General features: G+C 37.2%; 1 protein-coding gene across 6 annotated transcripts in view; it reads left to right on the top strand.

The window, feature by feature from the left end:
* YAP1 (Yes1 associated transcriptional regulator) overlaps positions 1–14,050 on the top strand; it is a 78,856-nt gene that overhangs the window by 49,420 nt on the left and 15,386 nt on the right. For 3 of the 6 annotated variants that reach the window (XM_070943979.1, XM_070943978.1, XM_070943977.1), the window contains exon 4: positions 2,240–2,353. The exons of the other annotated variants lie outside the window; for them this stretch is intronic. In XM_070943979.1, the coding sequence (XP_070800080.1) occupies positions 2,240–2,353 (114 nt within the window). The remainder of the gene's footprint in view (positions 1–2,239; positions 2,354–14,050) is intronic. 6 annotated transcript variants of the gene reach the window in all.

Raw genomic sequence — 14,050 nt, 5'->3', positions numbered from 1 at the left:
GAAAAATGATAATTATGGGTATCTAACAATGTGGAGAGAACACTGCAAATTATTCTGGTGGCAAATGTAGTCTTAGCAACACACTGTTTCATCTTGACCCAAGATGTAACAGTGAGACATGATTTAATGGCGTTGTATGAAGTTCAGAATTGTTTTGTGAAAATAGTGTTTAGTGTTTAGTTCGACAACATACTAATCATAAGCAGAATTAGTGGTTGAAAATAGGCAATTCTTCAATGGTTTTATTTTATTTACAGTATATAAGCCACTCATCTCAAGTACATAACTGGGCAGCTCACAACATTAAATGATATATCGGTTTTGTGCAAGCCTAATCTGGCATTAGATGATATTCGTATATTTACAGATTCTGTCCTGAAACATGAAAGCAAAAAATAATAATAATTGCTATTTGAACTTCACCTCATTTTTATGGAATTGCTTTATGGTATTTTCTAAGCAGAACAAGGTCAAATTTGGCATTCTGGTTTGCTTCTTTGTATTTGCTTAGATCAGGGCAAAACGTATGTGAAGGGGGAAGAATATTACTAATGTGAAATGCAATACATTATCCTGGATAATGTATTGAATTTTTTTCAAACCATGGCTTATTAAAGCAGCATATGAGATGAACTTCTGACCTAGATAGATGCAGGCACAGATACAGATTTTTAACACGATAGACTAGCGTTAAAAATAATAAACAAGACTTCCTACAATTAGGAAGCAAGGTGCTGCACTGTAGCCCGAATATTTAACAGTTGAAAAAGTTTGAGGATGGCATGGGAAATAAGAGTTAAGAATATTTGCCACAGTTGTTTTGGATGAAATTATAGTGGTTTAGCAATTTTGTTTATTCTCAAGCTACATGGTTTGATAAAGAGTTGGAGTAGTAAAACTAGCAGAACTCTGTCATCAATTATTTTTTTTAAAAAAAATACAATATTTTCAAGATTTTATTAAACAAAAGTGAAATGAGCAAAGATTTTGGCAGCATAACTTTATTCTCAATGTTTTGAATTTTTCAAAAAGTCAATATTGCAAATAAACTTTCCTATTTTTCTACTCTCTTCATAATCTTCCTTTTATTCTCTCTTGGTTGGCCTTCCCAACTTAAAAGAGTTCATTCTCTCTGTTTTTCTTGAAATAACATTGAAAGTTTGTTAGCTAATCACTTTCATTTTCTACATAATTTCCATAGATTCTCATAATTAATGTGTGTTTTCTATTGAAGCTTAGTGGAGCATGTTCTACTGTGATGTTTCAATATGGAACATTAGCAATGCTCATTAAAACAGGACATTGCTGTTCCCAGCTAATAAACAAGTTTATCCCTGATTAATGGTTTATATAGTTCTTTTATCCGCTAATTTATCTGTGGTCTTACCAAACCTGTGAAAACTACATGATTGCCCTTCCCATTCTGTAGAACAGGGACAGTTGCCCTCCAGTTGTCTACTGTAAGTTCATGATTAAAGATCAAAAAATGGTCTGAGATTTCTGAAATGATAGTTCAAAGAATCTGAAGACTATCAGGCCTTTTGCTTTTTATATAAAAGTGGGGGGGAGATTATTTCTCAGAAACTATCCAATGATTTGCCAGCCCAAAATTAGCATAAGCATGGTTAAGGTCTCCATGATGGCCTGTATCAATATATACAGCCTCTTTATTGAGTTCCTGTATTGTTTTTACATAGAACTTCCACTGTTTCCATAAAAACAATTGTACAATATAAGGAATAATGTACAAAATATGAAAAATTAACATAGCTAAATAGGAACAGAAATGTGCCCAAAATAGAGTTTTGAAATGTCCTGGAATATGAATGTTCGGCTAATTCTGAAAAAGATGCCAAGACAAAAATGAAAATAGGAATAGTTGTTTTTTTCTCATATTAAAGCCAGACAGTAGAGCCTGGACTTATAACTATCCCTTTTCATTTTCGCAATAGGAAAAAAATTAGAATAATTAAAAGATGGGGTAAATTTTAGGGCATTTTAATATATTTTTTTCACTCTAGATATTTGAAACGAATGTTTTATTGCAACACAGCTATAGTATTCTTCCTTTCCCTTAAAATCCTCAGAGCCATGATATGCTAAAACAATTAGTTTCATGTGTGCTGTGTTTTATGTAAAGTAACTGGGGTTTGTTTCTTTTCTTTTTTTTTAAGTTTAGCTACTTTTTTCCAGCAGGCATAGCACAGCCTACTATGAATTGCTTCCTTCTGTGTTACAGACCCGCTCCCTGAAGGATGGGAACAAGCCGTGACCCAGGATGGAGAAAGTTACTACATAAACCATAAGAACAAGACTACATCTTGGCTAAATCCAAGACTTGACCCACGTTTTGGTAAAAGTTCCTGGCACTTAAAATTCTTACCTCCACCCACCCACCCACCCTTCCCTCCCACTTAAATTAAAAACTAGTAGCTGTAGCCAGAGACTTGGCTAATGATTTTAAATTAATTGAGAAATTCACCCCCTCCCATCTTGATGTCTTGTGCCTTTGCCCACTCCTACTAACAGCATGTAACCCTTTCTCTTCCTTGAGGGCAAGGTAAAGCTTCCCATAAACTCTCTCTTTTCATTCAGACTCATTATATTTTGATTTTCTGTTACCTCTCCCATCCCTTTTTTAGATTGGAATTTTTTTCCCACTGCTATTCTATTTGTTATTTTTATTGTATAAATATAGAGATGATTATTTATATTGCCAGTTGTTTCAAAGATAATTCAGGGTTTTTTTTATTGAACATGATGACTTAGGTGTTGATAAAAACAGAGGCTACCCAGCGTGTGTAGGGTAAAATCAACTTAAAAAGTCTAGTTCATGATAGTTTTTAAGCCTGTTTGCTTACTTAGCAAGAAGCTGATCTGACTCTGAATATTAACTTAACTTTCAAATCTTCCTTTAGATTTATGTATCGTGGGGCATTGCTTTAGATTTCTGTTCTATTGTATATAAGGCATTGTCTGGAGTATAAATTCTTGTTAGTATAATTGTTTTATTAAAATAAAGCAATGGCAGTTATTTGTTGTTTAAGCTATTATTATCAGTCTTGTACTCTGATCTAAGAACTGCAGAGTAGATTTAAAAAAAAAGTACACATAACACCTTTCTTCAAAATTTACAACTTCCAATTCTGTATAATTTTCTTTTCATGATAAGTTCATTCATAAGCGAGTCAAGCAAACCCCATTAGAACAAATAATGTCACAGCGTTATTTTTTTTACTCCATCGAGGACCAAATAATTTTGGGGGAGAGCTAAAATACTAGCAATTAATGTACTATTTATCACTTTGTATTTGATCCTTTCAGATGAATTTTCTTGATGTAAAGATTACTGGAAAAAGTTAGGTTTTGATTTTGTTTCACTTTAAAACAACCGCTAATGCAGGGGTAGCAAAATTATGCAAAAGTTTCAGTTTTGCCCAGTGAAGAATTAGAAATTTGCAACATTTCTTGTGTCCAGTGCAATCCTGTGTATGTGTATTCATATGTTAATCCTACAGTGATTAATTAGGCTTCCTAAACTGTGTCTTAAAATTGCTGCGAACTTTGTTTGGAATTTAAGCAGTCAAAGGTGCTATGCCACTAATACAGGAAAAAGTAAAGAAATTGCAATAAAATATTAGCGTATGCCTCTTTCTTTAATAAGAACACTTCCATGCAGATCTGCAGCATAGCTGAAGTTTCAAGAGTGAAAGAAGAAAAAGAAATATTCCCTTCCCATTAAAATCTTCCCATTCTTTATTATGTAATAAGAAAAGAAGACCAAAGGTTTGAGAATCTTAATTCTCAAACCTAACAGACATATGACTATCATTATAACTTTTAATTACTACTATTATTATTTCAGTCAAGATGCTATAATAGGACTTACATTTCCAATTTTTTCATATAACAGCTCTGTCAGCTGGCCTGAATTGACTGATAGTGAAGAACCATGAATCTCTCACCAGTTTTAGTCCTATACTTTATTAACAGATAAGCACCTGGCTCTAAATGGCAGAGGCGGGGCAGCTTCCAGAGAGTTGCAAAAGAAAGGTGTTTTTTCCTTTCTTTTTCCAGAAATATTTCAAAAGATATGGGTAGGGGGTGGGGGGAAAGAGCTGAAAACTCTTATAGCACATAATTCATTCTGTTACCATGGTGTTCTAGATCCTATGAAAAGTCTGGAGTTATCATCTACTCCATATACAGATTGTTTTCTTTTCCGTTTTCTTTAAAATTATCACTCACATCTTGTCACATTTCCAAACATCCAGGTGCACAGAAATACTATGAACATTTTTTCCTTCCAATCCTCGCACTGTTCATATTGCTGGGTTTGCAGGTGCATGGGTTCAGGTGATGCTGCAGTTTAGTTGTCACAATGGGTCTGTAACTGCTTGATAATACTGAAGGCTACTTAGCAGGATGGAATAGGAATCACAGCCCACAAATTACTTAGTAGTTCTATACCTCTGTCTTACGTCATTTGAAAGCATTGTTCTGCAAATTTGGGGGGTTCATGTCATCTGGCTGAATAATTGAAATTACGGTAAACTGGAGGAGCTTAATGAAAACTTCTACTGCTTGATAATAGCTTGAATAATTATCTCAACTTTCTTCAAATTGGACAAAACAATGTTTAAAATGCTAAATATTTCAAGGATTATATTATTATCTGTTCACAACAGTGTGAAGTCACAGATGTTTAAACTGGTGTTGGCCTTCATGCACAACACCTTCTAAGACCAACAACCTACGGTGTCGTAATGTGATGTGTAATGTAATCTAGGGGCTGTTTTCCAGAGAGCAAAGAAGCAGCAGAGCTTCTAAAGTTTGTTCAGCAGAAAGAGGGTTAAAATGGCTTCTCTGTGGCTATTCCCAGAATATATCAGTAGTTACGCCAGTAGTTGCTTTAGTCTGGCAAGATTCTGTCTATAGGTGAAGAACACTAAAGGAAACCACTCTTAAGTGTTCAAGCCACAATGGCGCAGTGGTTAGAGTGCAGTACTGCAGGCTACTTCTGCTGACTGCCAGCTGACGGCAATTTGGCAGTTCAAATCTCACCAGGTTCAAGGTTGACTCAGCCTTCTGTCCTTCCTTGGTGGGTAAAACGAGGACCCAAAATTGTTGGGGGCAATATGCTGACTCTGTAAACCGCTTAGAGAGGGTTGTAAAGCACTGTAAAGCGGTATATAAGTATAATAGCTATTGCTATTGGAGCTTTGCAAGCTGTGCAAGCCTTGCTCCCATAAGACGACAGCATTTATTTGATGGGGCTTGGAGTGCACCCATTCTGCAGATGGTGCCTTTAGACAGAGATACATTAGTGTCTAAAGAGGAAAGTTATAGATAATCCTGTAGATAATGATTGTACCTGAAAACATGGCTTAATCTGTTTCCCATAAATGTATACAGTTATTATACCTAATACTATATGATTTTCAAAGGCAAATTAGAAGTGTGGTTAAGTTTTTTCCTAAAGCAAGACTGCCTGATATTTGTTCCTGGCAACCTAGGTTGGTAGTGGATACTTTCAGGTTTTTATTGCAACCATAAGATTGCTTTTCAAATGTAGTTGTGTTGAATACATACTCTTAATTTCCAATTTTGTATGTATGTGCTTTCAGATTCGTCTTGACTTAGTGATTGCCGAGATCAGTGATGGCTAACCTTTTTGGCACCAAGTGCCCAAATCAGAACACGTGTGTATGGCCGTGCGCACCGGAAACCTGAAAAGCAGCTGGCCAGAGTGCGTATGCCTGTTTTTTGGCAGTTTCCAGGCAGTTTTAGGCTGTTTTTCGGGCCAAAAAACAGCACAAAACAGCCTGGAAAATGGCCTGATAACAACCCGGAAAAATGGCCCAGTTCTTGGCCATTTTCTGGCTTTCTGGCGCCCGCGAATACCCAATGGCCGGTATACATGTGCATGCCGGAAACCAAAAGAGCAACTGGCAATGGCGCGCATGCTCACAGAGAGGGCTCTGTGTGCCACAGGTTCGCAATCACGGGCCAAGACTAATCCCAGCAGTTTTCCGTGCAAAATTTCATAAATGGCTTGTGGGTCGAGGGTGTTAAAAATATTATTAATAATAATTTTTTTATTTTAAAAATGAGACCTTGAAATATTTCCTGAAAATGTAGTCAAAGAACAGTAAACAATTGAAAAAAGATTTATCAATTAAGCAATACTATAAAATGGAAGGGCCGTTGGTCCTACCTAAACGCCGATTCTCTTCAGCTGCGGAATAGTCCAGGAATGGCTTGATACAGTCTGATCAGCCTGGAGACTGAGTCATAATTTTTTGGCCACCCCTCCACGTCTCTCCGTCAGGCCCCAGTTTTCGACTCAGTCATCTGATAGAGACATCTTTGGCAGTTGCTCTTCAATCAATCCATTCCTGGAAAATGGAAAAAAGGCCATTTTTGAGCTTAAAGCCACACAGCTGGTACCCCAAAACACTGGGGTAGATGCCATATAAATTATCTTTAGGAGAATATATCATTGATTGGGATCAAGCCTCCCAAAGGGGCTGGGATAGGAGGAGGTGGACTCATGTGGGATAGTCTTTCAATCAAGCTTATGTTGGCTGGCAAATTTTCAAGAGTTGAAGTCCACATATCTTAAAGTTGTTGAGGTTGAGAAATACTGGTATAGGAGGTGGTCCTTCTGAGATTTTTCATGATGATTTTAGTCTTGACTTCAACCTGTTTTACTATGGGAAATGGTCTATATTTGGAATTGGGGAAGGGTACTTCTCCTGGGAAAGAATGGATGAACTGCTAAATATCATATTTGAGTTGTTTGTTGATGATTTGTCAAAACATGTCCTGTTGTTGTTTTTTGCTCTTTTTCCCCCCAGGTAATTATTCTTTTCATTCATCTTTTCTTCTTCACACACTTTACTTGTGAGACTTAACTAAAATTTATCTGCAAATAAACAAAGGTCACAAATACAAAATACATCCTTCAGGAAGAAGTAGGGTAGTACTCAATGGCATTACCTTATGTGGAGGGGCATAACTACTTGTCTTAAGCATTCCATTATTTCCTAAGATTCTTAAATGACAACATCAGTTAAAATAAGATCTTCAGCATCTAAAAAAGAAATGCATATTACTGTTTTATTTTTGAAACTGCATAGTTTCCCTTTTTGGGCCCACTTTCTATGCTTAGTCAGGACAAGTTTGACTAAATGCCAGAAGTTTCTTTTATTATTATTTTGTGGTTGGGCTTTTAATCTGTTCCAGGTGGAAGGAAAGGAAGGAAGGAAGGAAGGAAGGAAGGAAGGAAGGAAGGAAGGAAGGAAGGAAGGAAGGGAGGGTGGGTTATTTAGCTAAGGAGAGCAAGAACAGAACAAAACCAAATACAAGGGCTTCCCTGAACTCTGATGGCAAGTGTGAGGCAGGCTGCTTTTCAACAGCGAAAGGAGGCTTCCTTGAAAATGAACATTTTGCTTATGATAAATGTATTGCAGATTTCTGTGCCAAGGAAATTGTTCCTCTTACAATTTCAGTTATATGAGTGCAAAAAAAAAAAAAAATCAACATTAATTGCTTGTATAGTGATTTGGTGAACTTGTACAGAAAAGGGTGAAGTATGCCTACATTGCCTGTCCCCTCTGTTAGAATTGCTTGGAGTGATAAAAGAGGAATCATGAAATATTGCAGTGGAAGGATTAAATATTAGAAATCATTCCCTCATCCCACCCCCACCCCCCCATCCTGAGGGAAGAGAAATTTGGGATTTAACAATTTAGAAAATGCTGGACTTGTCGATAGCAATAGCACTTAGACTTATATACTGCTTCACAGTGCTTTACAGCACTCTCTAAGCGGTTTACAGAGTCAGCATATTTCCCCCAACAATCTGGATCCTCATTTTACTGATCTTGGAAGGACGGAAGGCGGAGTCAACGTTGAGCCGGTCAGGATCGAACTCTTGGCTGTGGGTAGTGAGTTAGTTAGCCTGCAATACTGCTTTCTCACCACTGTTCCACCTCGGCTCTTGATGTTGTTGAACATGAAGATAGTGCTTTAGATAGAAGTTATACATCTCTAAATATATTGGATAGGAAAGGTTGCTTCATCTCCCAAAAGCATTATTTGTTTGACTGCCCTGTATATCTTGCTTCCCCTCCTTCTTCAAAAGTGGTTGCTTACAATTCTGTGTTGAAAGTAGAAGATTCTGAAGTTTACTTATGAAAACTTTAAAATCTGTTGGATAGGAATAAATAATTATTTATTTAATAATGCTTATAATAATTATTATAATAATTTACATTTACTGATTTACATCTACTAACGTGCTAAAAGTAATCCCTGCTGAACCTTTGGCTTAAGAACTAAGGAAGAAGTTAACCATCAAAGTAAACAGAATTAAAGGACCAGGACCTATACTGCAGAAACAGTCTGTTGCAACACAAGATTCAGAATGTAATCAAAATAAGCAGCTACATTAGATATCCTATTGTTCAAGCACTCTGGAAATCAAATGCATTGAGTTTTGGCCATCACAGAGTATTTCTTCCTCGCCAGTTAATGAAGTAAAAACACATCTGCTTTTCCTTATATCAGTTTTGCAGAACTCAAATATCGGTAATGAAATGCAGCATCTTGCTTGCATTTTCTATTCAGTTCAGCTTTTATGAGAAAGTTTCCAATTGACCCACTGTGGCTCTTGACAGGCAGATAGAGAACTTCAAGCAAGTTTTTTGTCCAGAGTTTTCCGTATAGCATAGCACTAATAGAGAGGCGAAGGCATAGCTCTGGAGGACGGAGGAAGTGGGAGTAGCAGAAGTAGAAGGAAATGGAGGAGGAGGTAAGCAGGTGTTAGCAAGCAATGTAAGTATATGTTTTGGTGAGTAAAATATGCAGCAGTATGCACACAAGTTCTTACTTGTACATCCCTTTTCCTGAAGACCTAAACTGGCGTCCAGTGAGCTTTTGGGAGCAAAATAAATAACAGGTATTCCTGTTTTAGTGCTTGACAAAGTAATCCTACGGACACTGTATTCATAGAGACAGTGATCAGGGTATTAGTCTAGGTAGACTTGATCAAACTTCTTTGACAACATTACTCAAACAAATTCAAAATAGGAGAAACAGAAAGGATAATGCTTTTGGTAATGTGTGTAAAGGGCCATATTCTCAAGTAAAATAAGTGTCCAGTTTTAATTGGGAGCCACACAGATTTCAAGCTATGATGGGCAGCTCTGTACATTTTAAAAATAAAACAAATAAATAAACAACCATCATATTTTCAAAGCTAAGTTTCGGATTTGTAGAACTTTTCTAAAACTTTGATAGTTTTGAGAAGAGAGGATGAACTCATTTCTCTCTAGGGATACAGAGAAGATTTTTTCCCATCATGACCGTTGACTCACAATCTTCTCAGCATCTCTCTATAGCAGGGGTCTCCAAACTTGGCAACTTTTAAGACTTGTTGAAGTCCACAAGTCTTAAAAGTTGCCAAGTTTGGAGACCCCTGCTCTACAGACTGGAGGAGGAATAGATGGAGTTCTGTCCTTTTTGTATTGGACAAATGCAAAATGGCACGAGCGCCGCTTGCTTGATATTTTCTCTAAATTATGCTTAGAAAACTAGATAACTAGAACTAGATGGGTTCGCGTCTCTCCTTTTTACACTCAGTAGTTATTCAGTTGCATACTTTGCTATGACATCTGAATCACAAAACAAGTGTACGCTTCTCTTCTGTACCAAGAATTGAATGCATAATTAGAAGTGTATTTTCCTCTCTTCTTTTATTTAAAAATATATTCCTGAAAAGCTTTATGATCATATTTTAAGAATACTGAGAATTTTTAAAAATAAGTTACTTATACACACACACACACACACACACACACTTGTGCAGGTTAATAATGGTAATAAGACATGTTAGTATTTGTTAAGTTTTCAAATAATGTAAACAGTGAGTTCTTGGCCTTAATGGTGTGGAGATTCTGAAATCATGAGCATCTCTAATAAAATCTCGGGATCTAAAGAAAAATCAACCCATGCCATGAAGGGTTTCACTGGTGGTAACCAACATATTAAATTGCACCCAAAAGCAAAACAGTAGCCAATGCAACTTGCAGAACATTGGTGTAACATGGGCCACCCTAGAGGCCCCAAGAACTGCCCACATCACTGTATTCTGCATTAATTATAGTTTCCAAATACTTTTTCAAGGGTAGCCCCATGTAGAGTACATTGCAATAGTCCAGATGTGAGATGACCAGGGCTTGAATGACTGAACGCAGGGACTCCCAATCCAAGAAAGGATGCAACTGGCGTACAACATAGTTTCTTCTAACCCAGACTGCCACCGGCTCTTTGAGCAGAAGTCGCAAGTCCCAGGAGAACCCCAAGTTGGATACCGGGTCTCTCTGAGGTAATACAACCTAATCCAGAATTAGAGATGCTAAACTCCTGGATCTCAAAGCTCCGTGTACCCAAAACCACTTGGTCTTGCCAGAGTTTAGTCAAAGGCTGTTGTGTCCCATCCCGACCCTCATAGCCTCCAGCCACTGCAAGAAGGCAACGACAACATCACTTGGCTCACCATAGAGAGTTCAGTACCATTCGCGTATTGATAAATACTTCAACTTATGGTGATGTATAACTTCATCTAGCGGCTTCATACACAAGCTAAAGAGGAGTAGAGAGGAGAGTACCAATACCAAGCCCTGCGGCACACCACAAGGAGCCAAAGTGGATTGGATCTCTCACTCCTATCAGCACCACTTGGGACCAGCCTGGAAGAAAGGAGCCAGACCAGCACAAAACTGCACTGCTCAACCTCAAACAGTGACACCAAAAGGATACCATGGTCAATGGTATGGAAGACTGCTGAGAGATTAAGGATGTTGGTACCACCCCCATCCCACTCTCACCTGAGATCATCAGCAAATGCAACCAAATGTTCCTGTCCTGTAACCAGGCCTGAATCTTGACTGGAAGGAGTCCAGATAATCTGTTCCATCCAGGGCCCTCTTCAAGCAACCACCTTCTCTAAAAATGGAAAGTTGGAAACTGGACAAAAATTGTCCAGGCAGGTGGGGGTCACAAGATGTTTTTTTTAAAGAAGGGGGCAAACCAGAGCCAGGAATGTCCATTCCTGCAGTGAGGAATTAATTACTTCCTGAAGCCATCTGGTGGTCACCATATGGAAGTTATCATCAACCAGGATAAAGATCTAACTGACAGGTGGTTGCACTGACAGCATTGGGGACCCTACCCACTTCATCAAGTCCAGCAGGATCAAACTGTTCCCAGGTAACTAGGTAAGACCTTTCCCCAGACATTTCACATAGACCATCACATACGAGTTCCAACTGGGCACAAATCTGAGTGATTTTGTCCATCAGGTATGGAGCAAAGTCCTCCATGCAACCATGAAGATAATCATTCGGAAACACACACACACCCACTCCCAGAAGGCACCACACAGTCCTGAACAGAGCCATCAGGCGACACTCTGGATGCAATAAGGGGCATAGAAATGTTGATGTTTCACCACTCATAACTGCCACAAGATGGGCCTTAAAGGCAGCTCTGTGTCATATCCAATCAGAGTCCTTCCTCATCTTCCTCCAGCGGCGCTCTAGATGTCTCTTAACCCTTTTCAAAACCCACAACTCCTCTGTGAAACTGTTACTGGAAAGTCAAACAGCTTGGTGATAAATTATATTAAACTCTCTCACTGAAGGCTAACAGGGAACCAGTTTTTAATTCACTTATGCAAGTAGAGATACTCTTATATAGAAGTAAGATCTGCCTACTTTTGCTTTGTGTTATATCAAATGACTAACATGAAGAAATACCTTGTTTTTCCTTGCTGTAGGTGTATATTGTCATAAATACTTAAGAAAATGTATTGAAATCAGTACCCCTCCCTTCGTTTATATGGACATGGGAATCCTGGAGAACATCTAATTGAGTATCTAAAGCCAGCATAGTCTTCCATTTTTCTATTGAATCTTGTGCCTTTTAAGTTTGCCCATAATGTATAAAATGTGAATGTTCAAATAAAGAGCCTTTTCAGTTCTTTATTTTTAAATAGACATAGCATTAAATCCTACCTACAACTTAACCAGAGTGTAAAGCCCTTTGAACATAGTTGGATTTAGTTCTAAAGAAACATGGATATACTTGTTTATGATTTGGTTCTTTGTATTTACTAAGTACTGGTAGTTAAAGAGTTTCCAGGGTCTTCAGATTTATTTTTTTTAAAAAAATAAATACTGTACTGTTGCCTTTTAGACAGAATGAGTAGGGTATATATAATAAACTGGATTTTGATAATTTCAGAAGGATAACTCGATAATGTACTGCATTAGAGCAGCAAGAAGGCGTCTAGACAACATTCTTTCCTAAAATTATCCTTGTTAAAAGGCATGGTGGTTTCATGAAACTAAGATAGATAAACAGTGCATTACTAACTTGTTCCCTTCACTTCTTCCAAATCCCTTTTCCTCCTAAATCCTCTGTGAAACAATGACTTGTTTTCTTTTTGTCTGCCTGTGAGGTCTTTGGTACGTATGGGTGTAGAACCCCATATTTAAATACTTCTCTGCTACCCAAGAAAAAAAAGAACAGGAAACAGATAAATCCAAATTCTAGTAGATAAAGGACTACCTATTTACTTTTTCCCTTTCCTTAATTTAGGCACCATTTAAAAAGAGGTTACGGTATGTTTTGAGCCACTAAAGAGGCATTGAACAAAAAGAATCCCCGATGGGAGACTTGTACAGTTGAAACTTAATTTGTATGGTTTTTCTAGACACTCACATTCGCTCCTTTCCTCTTCAACAGAATTATTCTCTCCTGTTAATAATGTTTTAAAATAATGTTAATAATCTCTTTAAAATACGTTATTTTTCTATTTCACTCATGGATTGAAAGTTGTAGCGTTCAGTGTCACTGCCCAAAGATATTTGTTAACGTTTTTTTTAAAAAATGTTTGTTTTCACTTTATTTATTTGTTTATTTATTTCTTGCCTTTTCTATTAAAGGCAAGACAGTCCTTGAAGTTTCCTATTATAGAGATAGAATGCAGAGGCTGAGTAGCACTTTTGTGCCTTTATTTCTCTTTATCAGAGATTTTATTAAGAGACGCTGTGCTCATAAATGTTAATCATTGTATATCTTAGACCTGGCTTAGAATCAGTTGAGAGAGTGAAAAAATGTTTGGTTCTTATTGTCACATGCCTACAAAAAAAGCTTCATTTTGATTTACAGCCCAGTAGAACTGGTTGAGTTGTCTGTTTACAACAGAAATGGAAGCTGGGCACATTTTTCTACATGAGCCTACATTAAGAATATTTTATTTCTGTGACCTAGGAGAAACCCAGCTGACTAAAACATGTAATTGGAATACAGCTGTTTTGCCCAACTGCTTGGATAATTTAAATAGATTTTGAGAAGGTTGGCTATAAACCAAGTTTATGGAGTCTGACCTGGTTTTTTTTTTCTCTCTCTTCAGTTGCTATTTTGAATTCAATTTAATTCTTCCTTTAATTAAGCCATATTGTTCTGCTTGAAATAATATTGGAAATAATAAGGGTATCACTAAATATTAATCACATAATGTCTGCATATATTACGGCCGTGTTCTGAGGACTTCCTTGGATACACAAACTAAATTTTGTACATATATACTGATACTATGATTTCAATTTTAAACTCTCCAGGATTTATCTTTGTGCAGTATTGGCAATCTCTTTGAAATTCCGAGAGAGACAGAGAGTGACAGACAGACAAACAGACAGACAGACAGACCCATCTGGATGGCCTTTATTAGAAGTATTAACAAGACAACTTTCTTTCCCTACTCATCTAGATTTTCCTCTGCAGCCTGTGAGATTTTTTAACATTATTATCCCTTCAGATTTAAACTTACGATGTGTGTTGGTGAACTCAAAACATAAATTTGCCTTTTTTCCATCTCATGTTAACATTATTGATTTGTATAGGTAGTCCTCGACTTATGACCAAATATTGAGCCCAAAATTTCCGTTGCTAAGTGAGATATTTGTTAAGTGAGTTT

This window comes from Pituophis catenifer, unplaced genomic scaffold (assembly GCF_029215685.1).
Source record: "Pituophis catenifer annectens isolate HBS135680 unplaced genomic scaffold, rPitCat1.0.hap2 SCAF_4, whole genome shotgun sequence".
NCBI lineage: Eukaryota > Metazoa > Chordata > Lepidosauria > Squamata > Colubridae > Pituophis > Pituophis catenifer.
The sequence above is the reverse complement of the archived record's forward strand: the minus strand, read 5'-3'. Positions and strand labels throughout refer to the sequence as shown.